The following is a 23,395-nucleotide window of genomic DNA, read 5'->3' as shown; positions in this document are numbered from 1 at the left end:
AAAAACAGACAACGACGCAATGGTATGGCAGCACTAGTCCAAAGTTGCAGTCAAACCAAACCGTCCATCAAAGACGCTCGCTTTGACAAAGAAGGGAAAGACGGCACAAGCCGCTTCTCTGTAGCATCGAGGCACGCTGAACAGAAATCGCGAACGAAAGCTGCCAGAGAGGCAAACTACCAAAAAAGAAAAAAAAAAGAAAAAGAAAAAGAAGAAAAAGTCCATGGCCTAACCATGGTGCCCCTTAGACAGGTTGGAGATGTTTCAAACGCCGGCTGCAAATGCTGTCTTTACACCATTTCATGCTATGTCGTAACGGTTCATAAACCCCTCCCGGTGACCTAAGGATGCGCTTTTCATCTTTATTCCAAGAGAGACAAGAACGAAGGAAGTATACGCGAGTATATGCCGAGGCAAAGCGGCGGTGTGGTTGATGGTAGTGGTGAGGTACACCTATCAGCCGGAGCCAGCAGGCACAGAGCTGTTCTTAACACCAAAGCCTGTCGAATTCCGCCACTCGCGGCGCTGACCATTTTCAGCTGGCTGTGATGCATCGCCTTCGTATTGGTCTCCATAAGGCGAAGACCTGTGGTCAGGATTCCGCCACTTTTGCGGAGGAGTTCCTGGGTTTGTAGTATAAGGCACATTTGGGTCCTGAACAGGGCGGACACTGCGCTCCTGATGCCACAGCGTTGGATCCGTGTCAACCCTCGTCGGCATAGGTCTTGAATTGTCCTGTCTATTGACAAGTTCTGTGTCGTATTGCCTAGGGCCACCAGCCGATCTGTCGCCAATGCGCTTGAGGATCTCTTTTGTCGAGATATCCCCATTGCCGTTGAATAATGAGGAGTCGCCGAGAACATCCATAAGCTCATCCGGAACCTAGTAAATGTTAGCAGTAGTCAAATTACCGTAGTCCTCTCTGACTTACCATGCAAATCTCCTCATTCCATTGGATTAGCTCCTCAACACAAGACACTGCTGTCATTGGTTCATCCGAGAAACTTGGCCCGCTCTGGGCGCAGTAAAGAATGTTTGGTGCCATGACTCGGGCGAGATTGTGTATATCCATGCGCGAACCAGTGTCCTCGTCAACTTGGTGGAAAGTCGACACCCACTTGAGAAAGCTGAAGAGCACTTCGAGCGTATCTCTTTGAATCTTTGGTAGCAAGCAACACGTCAGATGCAAGCAGTGTCTTCTCTTCTCGTCATCCTTGATCTTGGTCGCGGCAATCCAAAGACGATACAATTTCTGCGTCATCAGTGGATCAGGCAGCTCGCGAAGATACCTCTTCAGCAGCGCAGCCAGCTGATGAGGCGATTCGTCATTCCACTTGATGGCGTCACACCCGTCTCTGTCCACTGCAGCAACTTGCTCCGTGAGTCTCTTGATGTTTCCGTTCTTTCGGAAGACACCCTCAACCGAGAGATCCTTGTTCTTGAGGGCTGTAATCGTGTCTTCAATAATGGCTGGAATCCGCAGGGCTCCAGGGCCCACGCCATCTGTCGAATCGGCACCATCTTTCTCAATGATGATCTCCAAAGGAACACCAAAAATGCCCTTCTTCTTGAAGCCCTTCCTCTGGTCTTTGCCGGCAAAAGCCTTGCCAAACTTATTCCAGAAGGTAGGCTGCTTTCTAGCCTCAATCAACGAAAGTAGATCGTCCAAGGTGAACTCTGGATCCAGTAAAGGTTGCATTGTGAGAACGGCGACATGGCGCACAATGAAGTATTCGAGGCCAGACAGCTCCGAGAAAAACTTGCGACCTATTCGCTGTGGTGATGGTTGCGGGAGAAGCTTCAATTCATCGCCTCTTCCGTCGGACTGCGATCTCTGATGACCAGTGCCCAAGTTGGGATGTGTGGCTGGTGATCGGAACAGCTCCTGGCGCGAATTTCTAGTGTACGCGCCGGGCTGCTTCTCTTTGGCCTGTTCTGCAGCAACAATTCGCGGAATGTCGTCCAGGGTCAAGGCATCCTGATGGCCAAAGTACTGTTCTGTCGAACCGCCTAGTCCAGGATCCTCATCAATCTGCATTTCTCGGTCTCTGAAATTGTTACCATCAGCTCCAGGGCCGCCGGGACCGTCGATTATCCTGGATCCGCGGGCTTTTCGCAGACTCGATGATAGATGCTTATCTAGTCGTGTACTCCTCAGCCGACGCACATCATTAAGAGTGCTCTCGTAGGACGACTCTCGCTGATGACGGTCCCGTTCCGCCCCAGCATAAGACTTGGAACGCGAATCCGACGTCAACATTGGCACGCCACTTCTGTCAGCTGTTAACTGATTTCCATTGCGCGAGTCCCAGGCACTGGGATCCTCGCCTGCAGGAGGAATTGCGCCACTCTTGCGTAGCTGGCCCAGAAGTCGAGCCAGAGCAACCTTGAGGAGGAATATATATTGCTGAAGTCTCGAAATCCGTTCAAAAGGCTTGCTCGTCTCGCCTCCCGTCTGGCGGGTGCATGGCGTGCATAGGATGCGAAGATCACGTTGCAACTGCGCATTTGCCAAGTCGTTGCCCAATTCCTGGCCGCATTCGGTACAGATAACGCAGGCCAGGTGCCATCGCTTGTCTCCGTTTAGAGCACATTCGCTCTCAATGGGCTTGCGACATGCGGTGCAATGATCTGAGTCGTTGGCAGACAGCGTAGCCATGCCCACGCTGATCTGAAGCGTGTTGTCCTCATTCTTAGTAGTTTCTATCACGCTGAGGTCGTCGAGAAATTGGTACAAGGCGTCCTGAGAGTTATGATCCCTCTCGATTCTGAGCGTACCCTGCAAACAGATCCTGATGAGGAGCTTCAAGTAATGCGCCAAGCCCGTGACTAGTGACAGCAGTTCCTGGGTCACGCCCAATTGTCGGACACCGCCTTCTTGAGTCTTTGACAGAAGGGAGAAAAAGGAGACAATCTTCTTGCAAAGGAGTTTGGCCTCTCTGCTGTAGGACAGACCTAATGTTGTTTCAGCACAGCAACATACCATTCAACAATAACTGGTACTCACCTTTCATGTCAACTTGTTTCATGCTGTCGTCCAGCTTGTCAGCGGCTTGAAACAAGATATCCACATGCATAATGAACCTCTTGGCCGTAAGGATGCCATCAATAAAGGCACCATTGCTCACATGCAAGAGCATATCTGAGATGCAAGCCGCAGATGACTCTTCGAACGCAGAGAGAACACTCCATATGCGGTAGACCTTCTCCTCCATCTTCTCTTCTTCAGTACGGACGAGCTCGCGGCCTGCCTCGTCGAGCTCCTCAGGCGGGTCTTCATTGCTATCTTCCGTACCAAGGCGAACGTTCCAGAACTTGTGAATCATGTAACATTCGGGGTGCCAGTGTTGGTTCTGCCCGTTGCGGAAGATTTCGACGAATTGCTTCAAGATGGCTGTATGACAGCCATTACACCGCTGCGCAAATTGTGTCGAGTAGTGATAACGGCAATACACGTTGCCATCGTGCTCATAGTAGCTATCCTGAGCACCAAAGACTGTCGGGCATAATGAACAGGTGAAGTGGTCGACGTGGTACTTTCGGTCGAGCGCAGTGATGTATGAGCCTCGCAGTGCACCTCCACACTGGTGGCAGAGCAAGCCGAGGCGTCTGAAGTAGTCAGTCTCGCACAAAGGGTATTGACCGCCGCCCTCCTCGTCTTCTGCAGGGAAGAACTTAGATGCGACTATCGAGCCGCAGTCCTGCATGCTGGCGTTAGTTTGGTTGTCTACGTGAATAGCGGCATTGAAAGAATAGACTGTGATCTTACACGACACTTGAAGCAGTCCAGGTGAAAGGTACCATCTAAAGCTCGCACAAATTGGCCCGTGAGAGGTTCGCCGCACTTGTGGCAGACGCGAACCTGACCACTCGTAGTCCGGCCGCGACCCCTGGATCGGTTTCGTTCAGAGCTCTTACGAGGATCATTAGTGCTAGTCGAACTCAGGGCCGGGGAAGCTTCTCGGGCGGGAGCCCGGGTGGGCGGCTGAAATGCGCCATTCTGGTAAGAGGGACTCGGGGTCATGAGGGATCTATCGTGGTCGAGTTGGTAGGCTCCTTCATGACCATGGGCAGGGTCCCCTCCTCCCAGACCGCCTCCGTAATCTGGGCCCATCGCAAGACGGTTTCTGGGGCCCTCGGCGATGCCACACGGGTAGTCTTGAACGGTGCCCTCGTCCAAGGTTCGGGTTCGGGAAAAGACCGGTGATAGAGATGGTCAAAAAGTGTAGATAAATTTCTTGGGAGTGGTTACGGCAGGGTGGGCGTTGCGTGCTGTCCCACGTCAGAGCTGGGCATTGGGCGGCGGAGGGGGGTGATTCCACAGCGGACAGCAGGTAGGAGGCGCGTGCGACAGTATCCGGGATGGGCACGAACAAAACCGAGGCTAGTGGCGGCGCGGTGCAGCGAGAGTCGGCGGTGCAATTGTTGACAAGAACAGATTGGGCAACCGGGCGGCGGATGCGGTCGTGATCGTCGACGTGAGCTGAAGCTGGAACGGTCGGTAAAGCGAGTGAGTGCGGGTGTTGGCAGCAGTAGCAGTCAGTGGTGGTGGTGGTGGTGGTGGTGGTTGTAGTGGTAGATTGTACGTATTGGGCCTGGCGATGAACGCGGGCGGGTCATTAGAGGTCTGGTCGGGTTGGGCTGGCCAAGGTAGGGAGAGAGGTTGTCAAAAGATCAGGTCGCGCCGACGGACTGGGATAGACAGTTGAGGCATGTACAGTCCAGTCCAATCTTCTGAGCAGTCGGTGGGATTTGGGGAGTTGCTGTAGTGTGCAAGCGATTGCCTGTACCTATCTGGACTGTGAGACCCAAAGGAGATCACAGAGGAAGGGCTCAAAAAACATAGAGGTAAAAATAAAATAAAAAGGGAACTGCAGATGTTTCTAACCTTTTGGTGCAATGCCGTATGCTGTGTGCGTGTGTGTGCGCTCTCCTCCTCCCCTGAACGAATTGGAGGACGGGAAAGATGCTTGGGTTCCGTTGCTTGCTCTGGGTGCGGCATGAGACGTAGGAACCAGAACTGACTGATGACTGACCCCCCGTACTCCCTTCGTCTTTAGTGTAGGTAGTAGTAGTAGTAAAGGCAGACTGCCCGCAAGTCAAAGGTGCAAGGTCAAGGTACCAGACGGATGGTGGATGGTGGCAGATGGAATGGCTTAATGGATGGAGGGATGGGATTGGATACGGGGCCCTTGGGCGCCCAGGGGAAATGGCGGACACTTTTGCACCCTGGCCGAGTCGAGGCACGCTAACGAATTCGGGGAGGGGTGGGTACTTGAAATACAGACACCACTCAAGGATTGATTGATGATTTTCTCATACCAGCCAATTACTAGGCACTAGGTACCAAGTAGTTTAGGTGAAAGGGAGAGGTGATTTGACAAACTGCTACATCGAAAAAAGAAGAATGGCAATGGGATATGCCATTAACACGTCTGTCGATGGTTCATGTATACAGGCAGATATCGCTCCAATGTACAGAGTAGCCGGTGAATTTAATTCTACTCATTCGTCCCCGATTCATCTTTTTGTTTACTTTGCTTAACTCTAATGTAGCACACATGCTCGTTCGCCTTGCACAAACAAAGCGATGGACAAACTAGGTACATTAAGCACCAGCAACGGAGCTCCAGTATAACACAAAGGAGCAGCATCTACATTCCGATAACCTGACCAGAGACGCACCGAGTGTGCTGACCAGGCTATTGCCATTGGTGACGATGCATTATTATGGAGATATGGAAGCAAAGAAGGACAGACAGAGGCTCGAGAGGACCTCGACGAGGCTGAAATGCCACCAGTTTCCACGGGGGAAGATCTTCAACGAGTAGCCATTGTGGAAAAGGGTTCCTTGTCGACAGAGATCAGATGGATCCTCATTCAACCATTAGCAGCACTGGACACTGTTTATCCAGCATTTGCAGTTTACTCCTGAATCTGGACGGAATGGAACGAAACAAAAACCCCTGAACTGAACTGGCTGGCTAATAAGCACATTGGTGTCCTACTGTTGATCGTCGCATCAACTGGAAGCATGATGATAATTTTCTAGTAGCATTGGGAATTCTAGTAGAAGAAGACATCGTGTCGTTGACATCAGATGGGCCGGTTTCTTAGAATGCCCACATCGCCAACATTGTGCAAGATTGTTAGGTCGACACATCGCAATTTGCCCTTCAAGCTTAAAAAAGAGCACAATGTTTTTTGGTCTCTGGGTCAATCTGTACCCGGCAGCTTATATCAAATAGGATGGGCATGCATGTATATTGGGTGCCTTGTCAACTCTGTTATGACGAGATCCCCAAATTCTTGTACAGTCACTCATTCAAGGCTCGTGGTAGAAGGAATACCCGGTGGAATCCAACATTGTGTGGGCTGAAATGGGAGGTTCATTAGTTCATGTTGGGAATGTACCAATGGAGGAGAAGCACAGACACGCCAAAAGTATTGCCAAATATCGGACCCCCTGAATTCGTCTCGTCTGCCATTTTCCCCTTCTTAGCACTAATTGTAATAACGATGATATGCGCCATAATAGACGCTGGGTTGTACGGTAAATAGCACACACTGGTTCTTTTGTATGACGGACATGTTACGCTTGGTGAGCGCCCGTAGCATTGCAGTAACAAGAATAAAATTGCATCACGTCATTGTATGTGGCCGCCGTATGTAGTCAAAATAATGTGCACATAGTATTATATGCCGTGCTAAGCGACTGTTGTACTTGGCTTACTTTTGTCTTGTATGCATTGCAGTGTGGAGATTGACTATTAGCAGTCGACAATGTGATTTGGGAAGAAGGGATATATATATATATATAGTACCTTAATGTACTCTGTACAATGCACGTAGCGACCTACACAATCTACGTGCATTCATGTAAAAGGGCCAAAGCAGAAACGTGACGACAGCATCACACTACTAAAATGGTCGGCGTAACTAAAAGTATTTACCAGATATGACAGCCGAGCCCGATTTCCTGTAATATCACGGTACATGGATAGGGCCTATAGCTCGGTTCGAGTATAAATTCGTGTCCAACACGACTTCAAACATATTTCTAGCAAGATCTAGTGAATATGGAAATTCTTTTGCAGCCTTCTTAAATTACCAGAGTTACTATGACCAACAGAAAAAAAAAATAGCAAACAAAGATGGGGGAGAATTTGCAAGAATAAAAACAAAGGTAAAAGCAATCATTGTATTTGCTGGTCATTTGAAATACCTCCTTCAGTGGCATTCTACTGAACTTTGCCCGAGGGATTTGATGTGACTAGGTTAGGTTAGTTACATACATTATAGTTTTGCAATGCAGTTTGTGCAAGGCAGGAGACCAGTGCAAGTCGATGTCACTCGCCCCTCGATAACTGCCCCGCCATCCGTCCATCACTTATCTTGCCCAATGTCCAAAACGACCCCGCAGTCATCAGGAAAGCTTCCAAACATCAGCAAAAAGAATACCTACCTTTAGCACCTGTTACGCTACCTGTGTGTAAAACACAGCGCACCCCTCCACTTTCTTCAATCTCCATTCCAAACGACGACAAAGAAGCGAACATAGTTTTGCGCAAAAAGAAGTCGACCAATGGCAGATACAGAGGCGCCCGAAGCTCTCGGTGAGCCGCAGTCTCGCCATGTGACCTACTGTGGTGGTAAGTAGAAGTCTCAATGCCAGGCCCTCTATACAACTTGGAAACGCCTCATATACCTGGGCCTTTGAAGATGCAGCAGTATTTGGAAACCGACAAGGCGCGATACTCTCTAGTTTTATATCATCATACCAGACGATCCCCCATAAACTGACAAACTCTTGTTTTCCTTCTTCCTAGTCTGCACCTTACCCCCAGAGTACTGCGAATACGGCGGCACGCCCAAGAAGTGTCAGGAATGGCTCGAGAAGACGCACCCGACGCTGTACGCCCAGATCTGGTCACCCGAGGCCCTCGAGGCCGCGACGGCTTCCCTAAGTCTCGAGGCTCAGAAGCGCGCCGCCAAGGACGCCCAGAAGAAGGCAGCCCAGGCCGAAAAGGCCGAGCAGAAACAGGCCTCCAAGATGGCCAACAGCGTCGTCACCATCAAGCGTGTCGAGCGGAATAAGCGAAAGTTTGTCACGGCCGTCATTGGTCTCGAGGCCTTTGGGCTCGATCTGAAAAAGGTCGCCAAGGAGTTTGGCAAGAAGTTCGCTACTGGCAGTAGTGTCACCAAGGTCCCCAGCGGCGGCGAGGAAATCGTGGTGCAGGGCGACGTCAGCGACGAGATTGAAGAGTTCTTGTTGGAGAAGTACAAGGAGATTCCAGAGGACAATATTGAATTGGTAGATGACAAGGCCAAGAAGAAGCCTTCATGATCAATGAACACACATACCCCTCAAACTACGAGAGAGGTTGGGCGGCAATAGACGATAATACCACCATAAAAATTGAAACATACCACACATGATCCAGACGACGAGACGGTCTACAAGGACGAAGGCGAGAAAGCCGGGGAAATAAATAAGAGGCTCCTTCAAATGAAGTGCCACTCAGCCCTTTTGTTGTGTCGAGAATACTCCTACCAGTATCTAATTCCTTTCGAACAGACCTGAAAACGCCAACCAAAAAAGTCATGTGCTTGCAATGCAAAAAACCAAAAGTCGTGTGCCCTTTACCAAGGCTGGAAAACCACAATCCAGATACTAAGCGGGCGAAGTTCCTTGATTTTCAACCCACAATCCTTGAGAACATCGACATTATGCTGCTTGCCGCTTCCGTAATGTCCTGCCCGCTGTCGAGGTTCCTGTCGTCGATTTGGTAACGGGAGCCGCCTTCTTGGTTGTGGCTGACTTGATCGTATTCATCACGGAGCGTTTCACGGCCGGCGGATTCTTTGCTGTAGTTGTCCCCCCTCTTGATGCTGCCGTGGTCTTCTTGACCACGGTACCGGTACTGGCCTCGCTCGACTCACTCGTCTGGCTGATCTTCCTCCTGCCACGCGTCGATCCTGTGGCGGACGCGGATGGCACTGCTGGTTTCTTGGACCTCGAAGCGGTTCCTGTAGTACTCGAGCTGGTGGTTGCCTTTCGGGTTCCTGCTGTAGCTCCACGAGTTGATTTAGCCTTTTGGACCATGTTGGTTATTAGGTTAGAGGAGGATTTCGTACCCATGGCCTTGGACGGGGAGGCGGGCCGGGCAATCATGGATTTGGCCGGAGACGACGAGGAATACAGCATACTCTTGGCCGGGGAAGCAGGCCTCTCGGCAGCCCGTGGAAGAACCCGCGCGTTGGTAGAAGCCGGCGAAAGAACCTGTCCTGGCACATTGCGTGATGCCTCAGCTGCTGCGGCCGCGGGTGCGCCACGCCCTTTCTTCTTAGGCATGACCGTAGGCTCAACTGAGTTCTCCTTGTCCTCACTTCCAGTTATGGTCTCACTGCGTGACAGTTAGTACTACCACCGCACACAGAATACCCCTATCGCTTTCAGTCCATCATACCTCAAGCGTTTCTGGCCACGTTGAGTACTTCCGGATACAGGCTTGCGTGGGATAGGCTTTGGCGAGGCGCCGTCCTTGAGGGGTACAGGTGGAGGTTTGGCAACATACGGAGATCGAGTACGCGTCTTTTGGGGTTCCGAGTGCTTGGCCATCAGGTCGCCCATTTTCAGTTTCCTCATGGCTGTGGGAATGCGATTTACGCGCATCTCGACGCGTGATCGAAGCTGCTGCGCTTGTATGTTATATTGGGCTCTCAGTCTCCGGGCGCGTTCCGTGACTATAAAGAATCAGCAGTGAAACACGATGGGAGTAAAAGCGATTCCGTACTCTCAAGTTGCAAATTATCGATGAGTGCCTGTTTTTGCGCGACGGTCAAGTCTACCTTTCTCTTCTTCACCAGAGTCCTGTCGGTCGCGAAGCCAGGGGATTCCTCCGATTTGCGCTTTCTCGTCAGTGCTGGAGCCATATTGTTATTTGATTTGCCGAATTGGTCGATGCTTGATTTCCTCTATGTTGTTGCGATGATGTTATACTGGGCGCAAAATGAGCAGATGCCAATGGTGATCGATATCCGTACACGATGTTGGTTTTAGCACCTTTCGGGCGGAAGTAAACAAAGTGCCCCGATGGTGTTTAGCGGGTGGTGCGAATGGTCCAAAAGCTTGGCGGGTCTCAGCAGGGGTACGATATGACATAACCTCCATGTACCAGAGAGATCCGCCCTCCAATGTCGCGCCGGGCTAGAGGCGTGCCGTATTACTTATCAAGGTAGCAACGATTCCTTATTAACATGTAAATAATTTATTTAATCTTGGTGTATTTCAAAATTATTACGCATAGTTTCGAGAGCTTGATTATCGAGCTGAATGTTAGAAGATGTACTTACCATAGAGTCGAGCCCCAGCGACCAGGTACCTTGCTGCTCTGTCATTGGCCCGAGCTCTCGTTAGTGCCGCTGCTGTTCCCTTACTCAAGGCTGCGATTGCCTTACGTTTGAGAGCTTCCAGCCTTCATCATCCAGCTGCCATTCGAACTTCACCCTCAACTCTTCAACCAAATCATCACCCCATTTCCTCCATCACACAGCCGCCAAGATGCCTCTTGAAGCTGTGATGATCATCACTGACAACAGCGAAAGCTCACGCAATGGAGATTACCAGCCCACCCGATTTGACTCCCAAGCCGACTCGATCAACATCTTGTTCGACTCCATCACACAAGGAAACCCGGAATCGTCAGTAGGCCTAATGAGCATGGGCGGCAAGGGACCGGAAGTCCTCTCGACCCTCACGACAGAACGCGGAAAGCTTTTGGAAGGTTTGCACAGAACGAAGAAGAAGATTTCGGGAAAGTCACACCTTGCCACCGGCATCCAGATTGCTAGTGTAAGCAAAGCTACAGTTCCGTCACATGCTACGAACAGAGTAGAGATTAACACGAAGAACAGCTGGCCCTGAAGCATCGACAGAACAAGTCCCAACGACAGCGCATTATCGTCTTCGTTTGCTCCCCAGTCGATGACGATGAGAAGAAGCTGGTTACCTTGGCCAAGAAGATGAAGAAGAGCGGTATCAACATAGACTTTGTACTATTCGGCGACCTCGACGACGACGAAGTACAAAAGAAGTTGGAAGCATTCAACAATGTAGTGAAGGGCAACGAGGAATCGCATCTAGTGGTCATCCCACCTAGCGGCAAGCTACTTAGTGACCAACTCATCGCATCCCCCATCATGCTTGGCTCTAATGCAGGAGCTGGCGGTTCGGGAGGCATGGAGAGTGGCGGAGGTGCTGGTGGTGACTTTGGAGGCTTCGACTTCGATCCTAGCGCTGATCCCGAGTTGGCGCTTGCTCTGCGTATGAGTATGGAAGAGGAGAATGCAAGACAGGCACGGCAGGCACAGGCCGATGAGAATGCGGCCAACAAGACAAATCTAGAAGGCATTCAGGAGGAAGGCGAGAACCAACCGTTACTGGACAAGGATGGCGAGGCAAGCGGATCATCCAAGAAGGATAAGGACGATGACAGGATGGACACTTCATAGATGTCTTGTGAGCTGCTCAACATCAAGAGGCACGGAGACGATTATGGCTTGGCGACGGAGTTAGGCTTGCTATACTTGTATGATAATAGAGCATAGAAAGCAATGTGACTCTATGGACAAGGTTATGCTCATATACCAAAAGACAGACAGTACCAATCATTTCCCTCCTAATCGTGTCGAAATCCGCCGTAAATTCAAGGACTCCCCAAACGCCTCACAATGCGTACATGATCTGCATAGATATTTCCTCTCCCGCTGGTAGTCAGACCGCCCGACTGCTCATTGTTGTCCTTGACCCTCATCACCTCGAATTATTTATCTCCCGAATATATGAGTTTAGCTTGCGGTCAAACATGTCACAACGTACGGGCATCTCTAGCTGGTAGAAGGGATTCTTCATGACGTAGTCGGCGTAAAGCTCGTAGACCTTGCGCATGGTGTTTTCCGTCACGCCCGTCTGCAGCGTGTCGGTGAACAGGAGGAACTTGATTCCTGTCTGCGTGTTGAAGCACTGCATCCGAAAGTTCTCCGTCTCCAGCACCTCCAACCCGCTGGGCGGTTCCGGACGTTGCCCAGGAGCCGTTGGGGGTTGATGTGCCTTTAAAGGGTTTAGGCGTGTTGTGATGGCGTGGACTCTGCGAGAGGGTTAGACATTGCAGTTTGCGCATTTGGGAGGCAGCGAGGGGTTCCAGATGCAACCTGGACATGAGCTCAGGGCTATCGGGCGAATGGCGAAGCCAATATAAAATCTCATACCCATGAAAAGTACCAGCAAGAACCAAATAGTCATTTGTGGTAAGCTGGTTGAGCCCTTCGGCAAAGGTGCGGTGGTATATCAGACCGCCGGCCTTGTTGATGATGATGAGTGCGAGTACACCCCTGAGGCTGATTGTCAGTGTAAGAGTGCGAAATCGATTTAAGATGGTGCTCACATTGCCACTGATTGGCTCTCAAAGAACAAGGATGACTTTGATGAGATTGATAAATGAAAGGTATCGGCCTGATCAATGAAGTAGTTTCTATCTCATTCAGCGCTTTTGTCAAATTCGGATGCAACCAGCTTGGCTTGTCATCTCCAGCGCCGAGTTGCAGAGGGACCACGCAAGCAACGAATTCCAAAGTTGACAGACGGCAATTCAGTGTTGCCTGTCCCTCTAGGTACCTTGGGGTCGCTGTAGAGCTCAGCTTTGCAGTGGTTACGGTGGTTCACTCCGGAGTTTATCCAGTACCTAGGACCAGGGCGGGCAGGGATTCTTCCCCCCATCTTTCCCCCAAAAATGCGCTAGGCCGCGTTGCCTGTTCCGCCCCCAAAAGGTTCCCTGTCAACTTTATTCAGAGCCGCATTTGATTCAGCTTGGCCGACCCTCATCGACTCGGACTTTTTGCCCAACTACATACATATCTACTTGCACTACAATATCATACTACTGCGACATCGCCCGCAACATTCGCACTCGAAAGCACTGCGCACGCCTATACTCTTTTCGAGAAGCGCGGACAATATCGATTCCCATTTTGAAAAGCGATCTCCGCCTGCTCTCGATACGCGCGCAATTACTTGCTTCATTGTCCGCTTTCAGCTACTTGCGCCCACACGAATCTCGGCACATTTACACACACAACTCGACGAACAATGTCCAACCAAAGCAACGGCACTCGCCGCACGAATAATCAACAAACCTCGCGCAGCAAGCCTGTGCCCGCTGGCAATGAGGAGGCCTCGAGCGTGTTGAATCTTGGCGAGTTCCAAGATGTTGACACCTTGACCCTGTCCGAGGCGTCGCTCGTCATCAATGCGCTGGTCAACAAGCGCCGGATAGAAGGCAAGGATGTCGAGAAGAACGAGTACGTGGTCGCTTAGAGTGCTGCATTTGTCAAACAACATCGTACCGACCACCCGTGCTTGCATCTAAATCATGGAGAAATGCACAGCAGTTTTATGTGTATGCGCAATCACAAACACAATACTAACACTGGACTTTCCGCTAGGATGCTGACCAAGACCATGGACTACCTGGATAACTTTGCGCGGTTTCAGAAGAAGGAGAATGTGGAGGCAGTCGAGCGCCTTTTGAGCGCTCACAAGGAGTTTCACAAGTTCGAGCGAGCGCAGCTCGGTACGTTGCCCACTTGATTGTGGTTCCGGAACCTTCTTTGTTGCGTGGGACTATGGCCAAGGATTTCTGTCAATGTCGGTAACTGACAGACGAGACAGGAACATTGTGCTGCGCCGATGCAGATGAGGCCAAGACTCTCATTCCATCGCTCACAGACAAGATCAGCGATGAAGATCTGACTGAACTTCTCGAGGAAATGCAAAAATTCCGCTAAAACCTCCCATCATCGCGACTTATCACCACTTCTGGGCTCACGCCTTGCGCCATTGCCTACGAGGCTGCTATTAGCTCAGCACTTGGCAGCGACGTGCAACTCTCAGTTATTTGTATAGACCACATTCATCACTTCAACCGTGGAGCTCAAAACAAAAGAAGGGAGGCCGAGGAAACGCAAAGGGGGATATTTCGAGATTATGCGGTCCGATTGAGCACAAGGAATCCAGCTCCGGGTGAAGCGGCTACGGATCATCTACATTTTTGTTTTCATGCATGGACACGGCGTCAGTAAAGGGTTCTCGAGATATGTTTTTGGGAAGAGTTGAGCATGGCGGCAAACGTGATATGCTTTCATTGGAAGCTTTATACTCTAAACGAGATTGACTTTTGACTCCTTGACTTGATGATTTATCTGGTCCGTGACGGCTATGAGCCGTAGTCAGTTAACAGTGTATCCCGAGATTGGCTACTTGGCCACTGTCTCGCAAGTGAGATCCGAGGCAGGAAAGGGTCAGTGATGTTGAAGATATACTCTTATTCTTCAAGTTGAGCTTTGGTACAATTAACAATGGCTCTATAATTGGTATTAATGATAAGCGGTCTCTGCAGCGCTTATGACGGTGTTGAATAATGCAAAGTCCCACCTATATGCAATCATGTATTACAAAATATTATTCTGGCGCTGAATTATGTGTCTCTCTTGAAGAATTAGTTCTTTGCTGCCGCCGCCTTGGCCTGCTTCTGGTCCAAAGTCCACTGGACCGCCCTCTTGACGCCTTCGCTCAGGCTCACCAGCGGCTTGTAGCCAAGCCTCCTCTGAGCCTTGGAAATGTCGTAATACCTCGTCATGCAACTGTAGATGATTCTCTGGCGGTTGAAAGTGGGCGGCTTGCGCATGATGCCAAAGGCAACCTCGCTCAGGAAGCCGAGCACAAGACCCAGCTCGCGTGACATCTCCCAGACGTGGCTGGTGCCCTTGTCGCTTCCGGCGGCGCGCCAGATGGCGCGGGTAAAGTCCCAAAAGTAGACGGGCTCACCATTCGTGATGAAGAAGGCCTCGCCGTCGACGCGCTCGTGGTCCAGGGGCACCGTCTTGCTCTGTGCTGTCAAGAGCAGCGCCCGCGCCGCCAGCAAGTGTCCGTGCGCCACGTTCTCGACATATGTAAAGTCGAACATGTTGGTGTTGGGTCCCACCTGGACGCCCGTCCTTCCTTGCTCGTAGATGTTGACAATGTGGTAGACGGCCTGAACGTCGCCCTCGCCAAAGATTCCAGACGGCCGGATCGAGGCGGTGAGGAGGTTCGGGTACGCTTCGGCGCGGTTGGCGGCAAGGACTATGGATTCCGCTTCGGCCTATGGGGGTTTCAAATTGTGTCAATTCAACATCCTTGTGATTGGGGAGAGATATATATAAGACATATTGTAACAGTACCTTTGTCTCAGAATAGTATTCTGACTGGTTCTTTCCCCTAATGACGGGCCAGTTTTCATTGGCATTGATGAGATCGCTCCGGTTATCGCTGATGATGCTGGCCGAGCTCGTGAATACCAGAGCCTTGACACCGCTCTGCTGGGAAGCCGCAACCACAGCCCGGGTGCCCTCAACATTGACCTTGCGGAACAGCTCATCGGAGACGGCACCGCTGGCCTGGGCGGGCGGCGAGGCCGTGTGGATAACGACGTCGGGCTTCAGCCGGCCAAAGACCTTGGCGAGGTTGTCGGCATCGGTAATGTCGGCCTCGACGTACTCGACGCCGTCGGACTCGGGGCGCCGGTTGCGCTGGCAGCGGACGTCGACGACGGACACGGCGCTCGTGGTCCAGTCGCGAAGCGCTACGTTGACCATGTGGTGGCCCAGGAAGCCACAGCCGCCCACGACGAGGACGCGGCCCAGGGAGGGCTTCTGGGTCTTCTCGGTAGCCATGACGCTGTTCGATTGGAGTCGGGGGAGAAGGGCAATTGTCGAAGAATTGTCAGTCACTGCCTACACGACGTTGAGAGCGAGCTGCGGTGTGTTCAGGGACAATCGCCTAAACTAGATTATACCTGGTAGAAAATGTACGTAGTATCCATACACAGTACGTACATGCATCGGAGCTGTAGCCCCAGGTCGCCCAGGTACCCTTTTTTTGCCGAAATAGGGATGCTAGCTTGAGATCCACATCAATGGTCTTAGGCCCCTCGTCGGCCGGGTATTACATTCGTACATTCACACATACCGTAGGTAGTCGTGCACAAAGACGTGTGACACTATTCACACGCTGCAGCTGAGGTAGTCGCCTCAAATCAGCTTGTATAAGCATGATTATCGAGTAGTTCCAGGGATGAACTACTTTTGATATTGTTGTATTACCCAGTTCTCAATTATTTCCTATCTTGGGTACATGACTGATAACATGATCAAGGGACTCCACTGGATATGTACTCTGTACGGCGCCGGTGCTAAGCGAATTACTACTAGATCCTGGCCATATCTCATAGGGTACATTGTGTAGGTATACTTCCTAACAAGCAAAACAAATTCAAGATTCCTCAACGTGGCAGAGTTGCAGATACACGCATGTTACTCTCTGTAGCTGATACAATTATGATCGCCAAAATCCCGTGTCACTGGTTCAGTCAAGATTCAGCGCCTTGTATATCTGACTAGGCGATTACCGAAAACTTTGGGATTTCTCCCAGGTTTTTCATCTACAATTCTCTATAGACAACTCATTGCTCTATGTTCAGATTAGGTGATTCGAGCCAAGTCGGAAAGTCTCCAATTTCCGCTACGCTAATGACATGTACGGCAGTTATCTATGTACCTCGACTTTACCTACATTAGGTGCTCTGTGTAATCCAGAAACCTACCAGACCTTGATACAAAGTCAGAGTGCCCCGGCCGGGCATTAACCCAAGATCGTCGTCCCATAAAAAACACCCCCCCACTTCGCCCGTCTAGAGTAGGTACCGCACCATACACGAGCGGGCAGCGCGTCCCATCTGATAAACCCCTCCAAAAACCCCTCCGCAGCTGCAAGACATTGATTCCCATCCCAATCGCATCACATTTTCAAACTCGGAATCTAATTTGATCGGCGGATCTCGCCCAAACGCAAAGAGGGAAAAAAGAGAGAAAACTTTAGGCCATAGGGCAGGAGGCTGCAGATACCTTGTAATACCCCAGGCAGAAAAGCTCGATTCTCGAAAGAATCCGCTCCTCAGCGGTACTGGCTACTATCTTTCCTGGGATTGTTCAATACTTCTCCCGCACCTCCAGCGAATAATCCTTTCTTTACCTCACATGCATACAAACTTTACGCTCTTTCTGCCTGAGACACAAGTGGTTCCCGCCGTTGATTGTCCCTGCTTCATGCTGTCCACCTGGCGGCCTGCCTTGCCCGTACCTCTGTTTACCTTCATCCCCGCAGCGCATTTGTGAATATTCTTGCAGGCAACTCGTCCCTCTCAGGTTCTTCCTCCCTCCTTCTCCCTTTCTCGTTCGATGACTGTGTGATCTGGGTCGAAGGGAAGTGGCAGCAGAAATCGCAGCAGTACTGAGACTTGAGCTTCTTCTTCTTCTACTACTACTACTACTCCTCTTCTACCACCTAGCCCCCATGGCAGACCAAAGTATCATCCGGATCTCCAAGGAGATCAGCGACATTCAGAAGCACTCTGACCTGTCCCTGGCAGTCGCTTTCCGTGATCACGATGTGCGAAATGTCCGGACCTTGATCATCGGCCCTCACGAGACACCTTATGAATTCGGCTTTTTCGAGTTTGCTGTCAAGTTCAATAAGGAATACCCCAGAAAGAGCCCCTCCGTCACTGCCACCACCACAAATGGCGGCCGCTGCCGTTTCAACCCCAACATATATGCCAACGGCAAGGTGTGTCTGTCCATCTTGGGCACATGGCGAGGCGAGCCGGGCGAGGAGTGGTCGCCAGCACAGGGTCTAGAATCCATTCTCTTGTCCATACAGAGTCTCATGTCAACTAATCCCTACGAGAACGAGCCCGGCTTTGAGGATGCAAACACTCCCAGCGACAAGAAATATCAAAAGGACTATGTTGCCAAGGTAAGCCCAGTACCTTTCCATGGCCGTGACTGGAAGCGCTTTGTTGAGAATATCCACTGAATTGGCCTCTTCTGTAGATTCGCCACGAAGCCCTGCGCATTTCCGTGATTCAGCGCATGGAGGATTTCCTGGGCATCACCCATGGTGTTCAGGCAGCCACGCGGGCTGCGTCGATCAAGGAGAAGGAGGATTACAGCCTCGACTTTGACGACGATCTCGATGATGTGGACGAGAGTGCCGTCCCGTGGGAGCCTTTCAAGGATCTCATCAAGCAGAGATTCCTATGGTATTTTGATTCGTACATGGAGTCAATCGAGAAAGCCAAGACCGAGTTCAAGGACGGCACGACCTTTGTTCGCATGCCATTCGAAGGCCTCAACAATAACATGGAGGGCAAGTTCAACTACAGCGAGCTACAGCAAAGACTGCTGAACATCAAGCGTGCTCTCCACGAGGAGGCTGAATCTTGGGCCAAGGAGGGTCTCTTGCCAAAGCATAAGGACTCGACCGTCGCTGTGAACCTTGGACGACAATTTGAACAGATCAAGGAGTCCTTCAAGCGAAACGACGTCTCTCACCATATTGAGCTTGTGGATGGTAACCCTTTTGTCTGGGGTTTGACCTATATCGGACGACCTATGACGAACCTCGATGGCGGTCTATTCAACGTGGTTATCCGATTCAGCCCTCGTTTCCCAGAGGAGCAACCGCGCGTGGAGTTCAAGACCAAGATTTTCCATCACCGTATCGCCCGCGATGGAACACCATGCTACTTCCCCAAGACCAATCGGCGGGAAGATGTTAAGAATCATATCGAAGCCATCATTGATGCCCTCGAGGAAGAGTGTCCTCCTTACGACCCGAGGACTCTGACAAATCCAGAAGCGCACAAGCTATTCTGGGGTGGACCGGATGATCGCAAGCTTTACAACAGACGACTTCGCAGATCCGTACAGCAAAGCTTGGAGGACTGCTAATCGATTTGTTTCATTCCTCGTCTCGCGCCATGGCTACGGTCAAGGACGCTCCCATCTTTCCCGAGTCTGTTATTATTATTTTTTAGACTTAAGTTTGTACCTTTCAAGCTTGCGTCCAAGGTGTGCATTGCATTTCTCGAAGAAGCGACAGAACAATTCTTCGAGAAACCACGGCGTTTCGGAGGAACCGGATATGGCATGGCATAAGTGCTTGGAGTAAGCACAAACACAGGCAGGCATGGCTGGTTGCATTGGAGTCCTGCAAACGATAGTCTTTTCTTCTTCTTTTTTTTTTCTTGCCTTCTTTCCTCGTTTATCCTTTGCGCCATTATGAGTATCGAGGCAAGCGCGGAGGCAATCAAGGCCACACTGTGATAGTATTAGGGACGTCTTGTGTGTTTCGGTAGACCTCGTTTACGGCTAGATACCTCTTGAAAGCGAAATGTAGCGAACTGTTTGTGGGGCAGCTATGTACAGAACCCCAGAAATAATACAAGGCGACCTTCATCATCACTTTTATTGTCACGTTTTTGATCACGAGCAGTCAAGAGGTTGGTGAAGCATTTTTCTGGATTATCCTAGCAGCTCGCAAGGGAGTTATGTATCTCGAATGCTGTTTGGTCAAAGTTTCATCGTTCCCAACTCAAGGAACAACCTCATGACCACTGGAAATTATCCTTTTAGAACCCGACAAGCCTTGACAGCCTTTGTGAGCCCATGTGTATGATTTAGCTCAAATGCTAGATTGCCAATTCATTCCTCGAGTCCTTACTGCCACGCGAGCAAAAAGTTTAGTGTCTAGCCCTCCGCCAAGTCAATAGCTTTGGACATTACCAGATCTACTTCTGGCAGCCTTTCTGCTCTTCTGAAACCGCCTTCTTGGGACATAACCCACATGTTTGTCCTGGGAGATGGGCCTGGCAGCCAATGCACCATCTCAAGCGCCATGCTTGAGAAACCGTCCGTTCGAGTCCCTATTGCGAAAGTTTGGTTGTGTGACTGGCTTTACATCCTCGGAAGGGGGCACGATCCAGTACCGAAGACTTGATGATCTTGCCTCTGTCTTCTTAGGCCTCTTCCTCTTTCTCCTTGTCTGCCGACGCTTAGTCTTTAGAGTCTGAAGTATAGCGGGATTAAGCACCGATACGCGAGGCTGCATCGTCGGCACACTTGAGGCTATGGGCGAGCGGCAAGGGTCACTGTTTGCCTTTTCTGTCGACGCATCGCCGGGTTTCTATCCCTGGCGGTTTGGAGTCTTAGGCTTCGACTTCTTCGCCAGTTGATCCTTGAGGGGATCAAATGGTGCTGCAATACCATTGAATTCCTGTTGACGTCCTTCACCATGGAACACATACGTGCCATCGGCGGCAAGTGTTGCTGGAGTGCCCTGAGCCGGCCGTGCCACTTGGTCATTATGAAGTCTGTCCAGCGATTCTCCAACCACGGCGTACTGACTCCAATTGATGGCCGGCATGCGCGCGACGCTTTGCTTATTAGGTAATTGGCTCCACGGCTTTCGTTGCGGCTTTGGCTTTTTCTCGGATCCAGGAGCTTTGGGCTCACTCTTAACAGCATCACTCGCTTGCTCATCCTTTGTCAAGTCCATGGCTACATCCTCGTCATCATCGCCAGAAGAATCCGAATCTGAGTCATCATCGTGTTCCAGTGATGCCGACAGTCCGCTACCGCCCATCTGGATCTTTCCCTCCTGTAAATCTTTCATGAAAGCCTCTGGGTCGGCAAGTGCTGCCTCCTTTGCCTTTTGCAAAGCCACCATGTCACGTTTAGCCTTGGCTGCTTGTATCTGCAGAATGGCCATGGTCGACTTTAGAGCCAGAACGTCTGGATTGCTGTCAAAGTCCAAAGGCGCGGGAGCTGGTGGCTGGATGACAGTTTGTTCGGCTGGATGGTTTAGATAAGTATGACTCTGTCTGGGAGGTGGAAATTGAACGGGGGCAAGAGGAGGAGTCAACGGCTCCACGACGGGAATTTCTGGGGAAGATGGACGAGGTGGGGTAGAGGTGATTGCAGTTGTGTTGGAAGGAGCACTTGATGTAGATAGTGTCACCTTTGACGGTCCTGATGATGGGGATGCAGAAGATGCTGCTTGCACTGCCGGCGTTGTTGTTGCCGGTGTTGCTGCCGATGCCGATGCCAATGCCGGTGCCGGAACCCCTGTAGCTGGCGCCGGAGCCATGAGCGGTGGGACTGGGGCTGGAACCGGAGTCTGCACGGCTGGAACTGACGCAGAACGGGAAATAGGCTGCGGATTCACCTGTGCCTGTCCTGCTAAGTTGGGAGGCTGTGTCATGGATGCAGACTGAGCAGTAGAACCAGCTGCAACATGTCCTTTGTTGTCCACGGCTGTCGAGGCAGGAGCCCCTGCAACAGTTGGAACGGAGGGTGCTGTTGGGTTGGGTTGGTGAATTTGGCTTTGGGCCTGGAGAATCTGAGGCTTTGGAACAGGCACCGGAGTCTCTTGGACGTTGCCTGGGGCCGAGTTGCCTGCCATACCGGCTGCCTTGGGCTCAAGTCTTCTAGCTGGAACCTCCCTCTCTATATTTTTATTTAGACCGTTGGGGCCAACAGCCCGATTCGTCTTCGGTGTGTATACTTTCGGGCACACACACACGCGCCTTGAAATCTGGACACAGCGCTATGATATGCCAAGAGAAGTAAGTATGCTGCTGAAATCTTTATTCAGCGCTGACGAGCGAGTACCTTACAATCAGAATTGTTGTAGTAATCAACAATGTTGACCATGCGCCTACGGGCAGGAACAACGCTGCAACCACGATGGGGAGATTTTGGGCAAACATGCGTCAGATAGTCAGCGGCAGGACCAGAGTGGTGTGATTTCATTGGTCGCAAGGTCAAGAGCTAGAGGTGGCGGGGTTCGACAGCTGCACAACAGTGGACCCCTTAGTGATCTGCACTCTAAATCGGCACCAAGTTGCCAGGGTCTAGAATCTAGCAGAAGGTAAATTACTGGTACGCATCGTAGGGGTTTTATTATCCTGCAAACTCGTCTGCGAATTGTTTTCATGATGTTTTCGAAGCCCTGACTTGTAAACATACTATGTATTTGTTTATCGATCTGAGGAATAGCTCGAAATTGCCATCTATTCTACCACGTACCTGCGCGACGTTACAATCTTCACTCGGCGGTCTAATGCGTCAAAGTAGGTTTCTGTTGAATTTTAGGTAATGTGATAGAAAAGACAATCAATTTTCAATATTTGTCTACAGAAAATATCTATTCATATTTGTTCCCAATAGCCCTTAGAGCACGACATTGGAAGATTCGCTGAACCATCGTTTGTAGCGGTCGGCGCCACATCAAAGTCAGCCAACACCCGAAAGTAAATTCTCAAAAGGAATTACCACTCTCTCAGACCAATCACAATATGCAAACCATTTGTTTGTGAAAAATCAAAGGAATCGCCCTCCTTTTTTGTTTTTCTCCCTCGGCCGAACGACGAGGCGTAAATGACAGGAACAGCCTCGGGCCTTGGCAATGACACCTCAGCACCACAAGCGACCGAAAGGCAATGGTTGCAGCACTTAGCTAATCAGGTAGACAGGTATTCGTATGATGGTACCGGGAATAATATCACTCCAGGTCTCAAGGTAGCTTTGACCGTTTGCATATGTACAGACCTACGTGAATGTAACCAAACTGTCACAGTACAGGCGGAGGTCCGCCCCCGAGCAGTCGCCTCGGCCATGACCTATGGACCCACCCGTCTCCGGCCGTATACATAATGTAGGTAATTATACCAACCAATATCGAACGCAGCAAACTATTCACAAGCCAGCTCACTGCCACAGGAACTCTTATGAGATTCTAATACCATTGAATAATGACGTAGTTTGATCATCATTACATTTCCATTGATTAGATGCAGCCCAGAGCTCGCTGCTGATGTCCTAGCTCTTGATCCTGTTTCGTCGCGACTTGCCGCCTCGGTGTACTACTCACCTTCCTGTTGTAGTAACAAAGCCCTATCGCATGATTTTCATCCCAACCCAATGGAAGCATCGGATCATGAATCGGGATCTCGGCTGAATGGTTCTTCAACTCCAGTATTTCAATACCACCGCAATGTATCTTGATGTTTCTAGACAAATCATATTTTGAACAAGAATTGCAATCCAATAACGCCATTCTAGGCAATACGTATTTTCCTCTGTCCAACACACGCACGTCTATAGCATATCAAGCTCATCGTTGTAATCTCTTGGATATCACCTCGGTATCATTACACCTATAAGCCATATAGTATAAGCGGCCTATCGTATTGTGGCAGTACATATCTTTGAAGGTTCATTTGTACATCCCTGTTCCAGCGTCTCGCGCAGGGCGATCCAACCCAATGTAACCCCCAAATGTTTCTTTTCCAGCGCAACTCGTCCAATCGCTCGGTCCTCCCACAGCTTGCATGTGAGATGGGGGCGGGTTAATATCAATCTCTCTGCTCCTGAAACCCGCACACAACTGGGCGCG

General features: G+C 50.6%; 9 protein-coding genes across 9 annotated transcripts; 4 read left to right on the top strand and 5 right to left on the bottom strand.

Annotated features, from left to right (window-relative positions):
- Window positions 1-456: 456 nt before the first annotated feature.
- PFICI_00583 (uncharacterized protein) lies at window positions 457-4,114 on the bottom strand (the record flags this gene model as incomplete). The annotated part of the gene is made up of 4 exons (XM_007829164.1): window positions 457-882; window positions 932-2,955; window positions 3,008-3,701; window positions 3,770-4,114. 4 exons carry the CDS (start codon window positions 4,112-4,114, stop codon window positions 457-459), a joined length of 3,489 nt encoding a protein of 1,162 aa, XP_007827355.1.
- Window positions 4,115-7,585: 3,471 nt separating this feature from the next.
- Window positions 7,586-8,347, top strand: PFICI_00582 (Translation machinery-associated protein 22; the record flags this gene model as incomplete). Its single annotated transcript, XM_007829163.1, has 2 exons — window positions 7,586-7,652; window positions 7,830-8,347. The coding sequence occupies 2 exons, from the start codon at window positions 7,586-7,588 to the stop codon at window positions 8,345-8,347; spliced, it is 585 nt and encodes a 194-aa protein (XP_007827354.1).
- Window positions 8,348-8,728: 381 nt separating this feature from the next.
- On the bottom strand, window positions 8,729-9,936 carry PFICI_00581 (uncharacterized protein; the record flags this gene model as incomplete). The annotated part of the gene is made up of 3 exons (XM_007829162.1): window positions 8,729-9,407; window positions 9,471-9,747; window positions 9,798-9,936. The coding sequence occupies 3 exons, from the start codon at window positions 9,934-9,936 to the stop codon at window positions 8,729-8,731; spliced, it is 1,095 nt and encodes a 364-aa protein (XP_007827353.1).
- Window positions 9,937-10,564: 628 nt separating this feature from the next.
- PFICI_00580 (uncharacterized protein) lies at window positions 10,565-11,514 on the top strand (the record flags this gene model as incomplete). Its single annotated transcript, XM_007829161.1, has 2 exons — window positions 10,565-10,855; window positions 10,918-11,514. 2 exons carry the CDS (start codon window positions 10,565-10,567, stop codon window positions 11,512-11,514), a joined length of 888 nt encoding a protein of 295 aa, XP_007827352.1.
- Window positions 11,515-11,815: 301 nt separating this feature from the next.
- Window positions 11,816-12,778, bottom strand: PFICI_00579 (uncharacterized protein; the record flags this gene model as incomplete). Its single annotated transcript, XM_007829160.1, has 3 exons — window positions 11,816-12,149; window positions 12,271-12,399; window positions 12,645-12,778. The coding sequence occupies 3 exons, from the start codon at window positions 12,776-12,778 to the stop codon at window positions 11,816-11,818; spliced, it is 597 nt and encodes a 198-aa protein (XP_007827351.1).
- A 369-nt stretch (window positions 12,779-13,147) lies between these two features.
- Window positions 13,148-13,845, top strand: PFICI_00578 (uncharacterized protein; the record flags this gene model as incomplete). Its single annotated transcript, XM_007829159.1, has 3 exons — window positions 13,148-13,359; window positions 13,504-13,631; window positions 13,730-13,845. The coding sequence occupies 3 exons, from the start codon at window positions 13,148-13,150 to the stop codon at window positions 13,843-13,845; spliced, it is 456 nt and encodes a 151-aa protein (XP_007827350.1).
- A 710-nt stretch (window positions 13,846-14,555) lies between these two features.
- PFICI_00577 (uncharacterized protein) lies at window positions 14,556-15,771 on the bottom strand (the record flags this gene model as incomplete). Its single annotated transcript, XM_007829158.1, has 2 exons — window positions 14,556-15,200; window positions 15,280-15,771. 2 exons carry the CDS (start codon window positions 15,769-15,771, stop codon window positions 14,556-14,558), a joined length of 1,137 nt encoding a protein of 378 aa, XP_007827349.1.
- A 1,678-nt stretch (window positions 15,772-17,449) lies between these two features.
- Window positions 17,450-18,888, top strand: PFICI_00576 (uncharacterized protein; the record flags this gene model as incomplete). The annotated part of the gene is made up of 2 exons (XM_007829157.1): window positions 17,450-17,911; window positions 17,989-18,888. 2 exons carry the CDS (start codon window positions 17,450-17,452, stop codon window positions 18,886-18,888), a joined length of 1,362 nt encoding a protein of 453 aa, XP_007827348.1.
- A 1,234-nt stretch (window positions 18,889-20,122) lies between these two features.
- On the bottom strand, window positions 20,123-21,400 carry PFICI_00575 (uncharacterized protein; the record flags this gene model as incomplete). The annotated part of the gene is made up of 1 exon (XM_007829156.1): window positions 20,123-21,400. The coding sequence occupies one exon, from the start codon at window positions 21,398-21,400 to the stop codon at window positions 20,123-20,125; it is 1,278 nt and encodes a 425-aa protein (XP_007827347.1).
- Between the last annotated feature and the right edge of the window lie 1,995 nt (window positions 21,401-23,395).

Source organism: Pestalotiopsis fici (assembly GCF_000516985.1).
Source record: "Pestalotiopsis fici W106-1 unplaced genomic scaffold PFICI_Scf_1, whole genome shotgun sequence".
NCBI classification, from domain to species: Eukaryota; Fungi; Ascomycota; class Sordariomycetes; order Amphisphaeriales; family Sporocadaceae; genus Pestalotiopsis; species Pestalotiopsis fici.
Note: the sequence above shows the minus strand (reverse complement) of the source record. Positions and strands in the feature narration are given on the sequence as shown.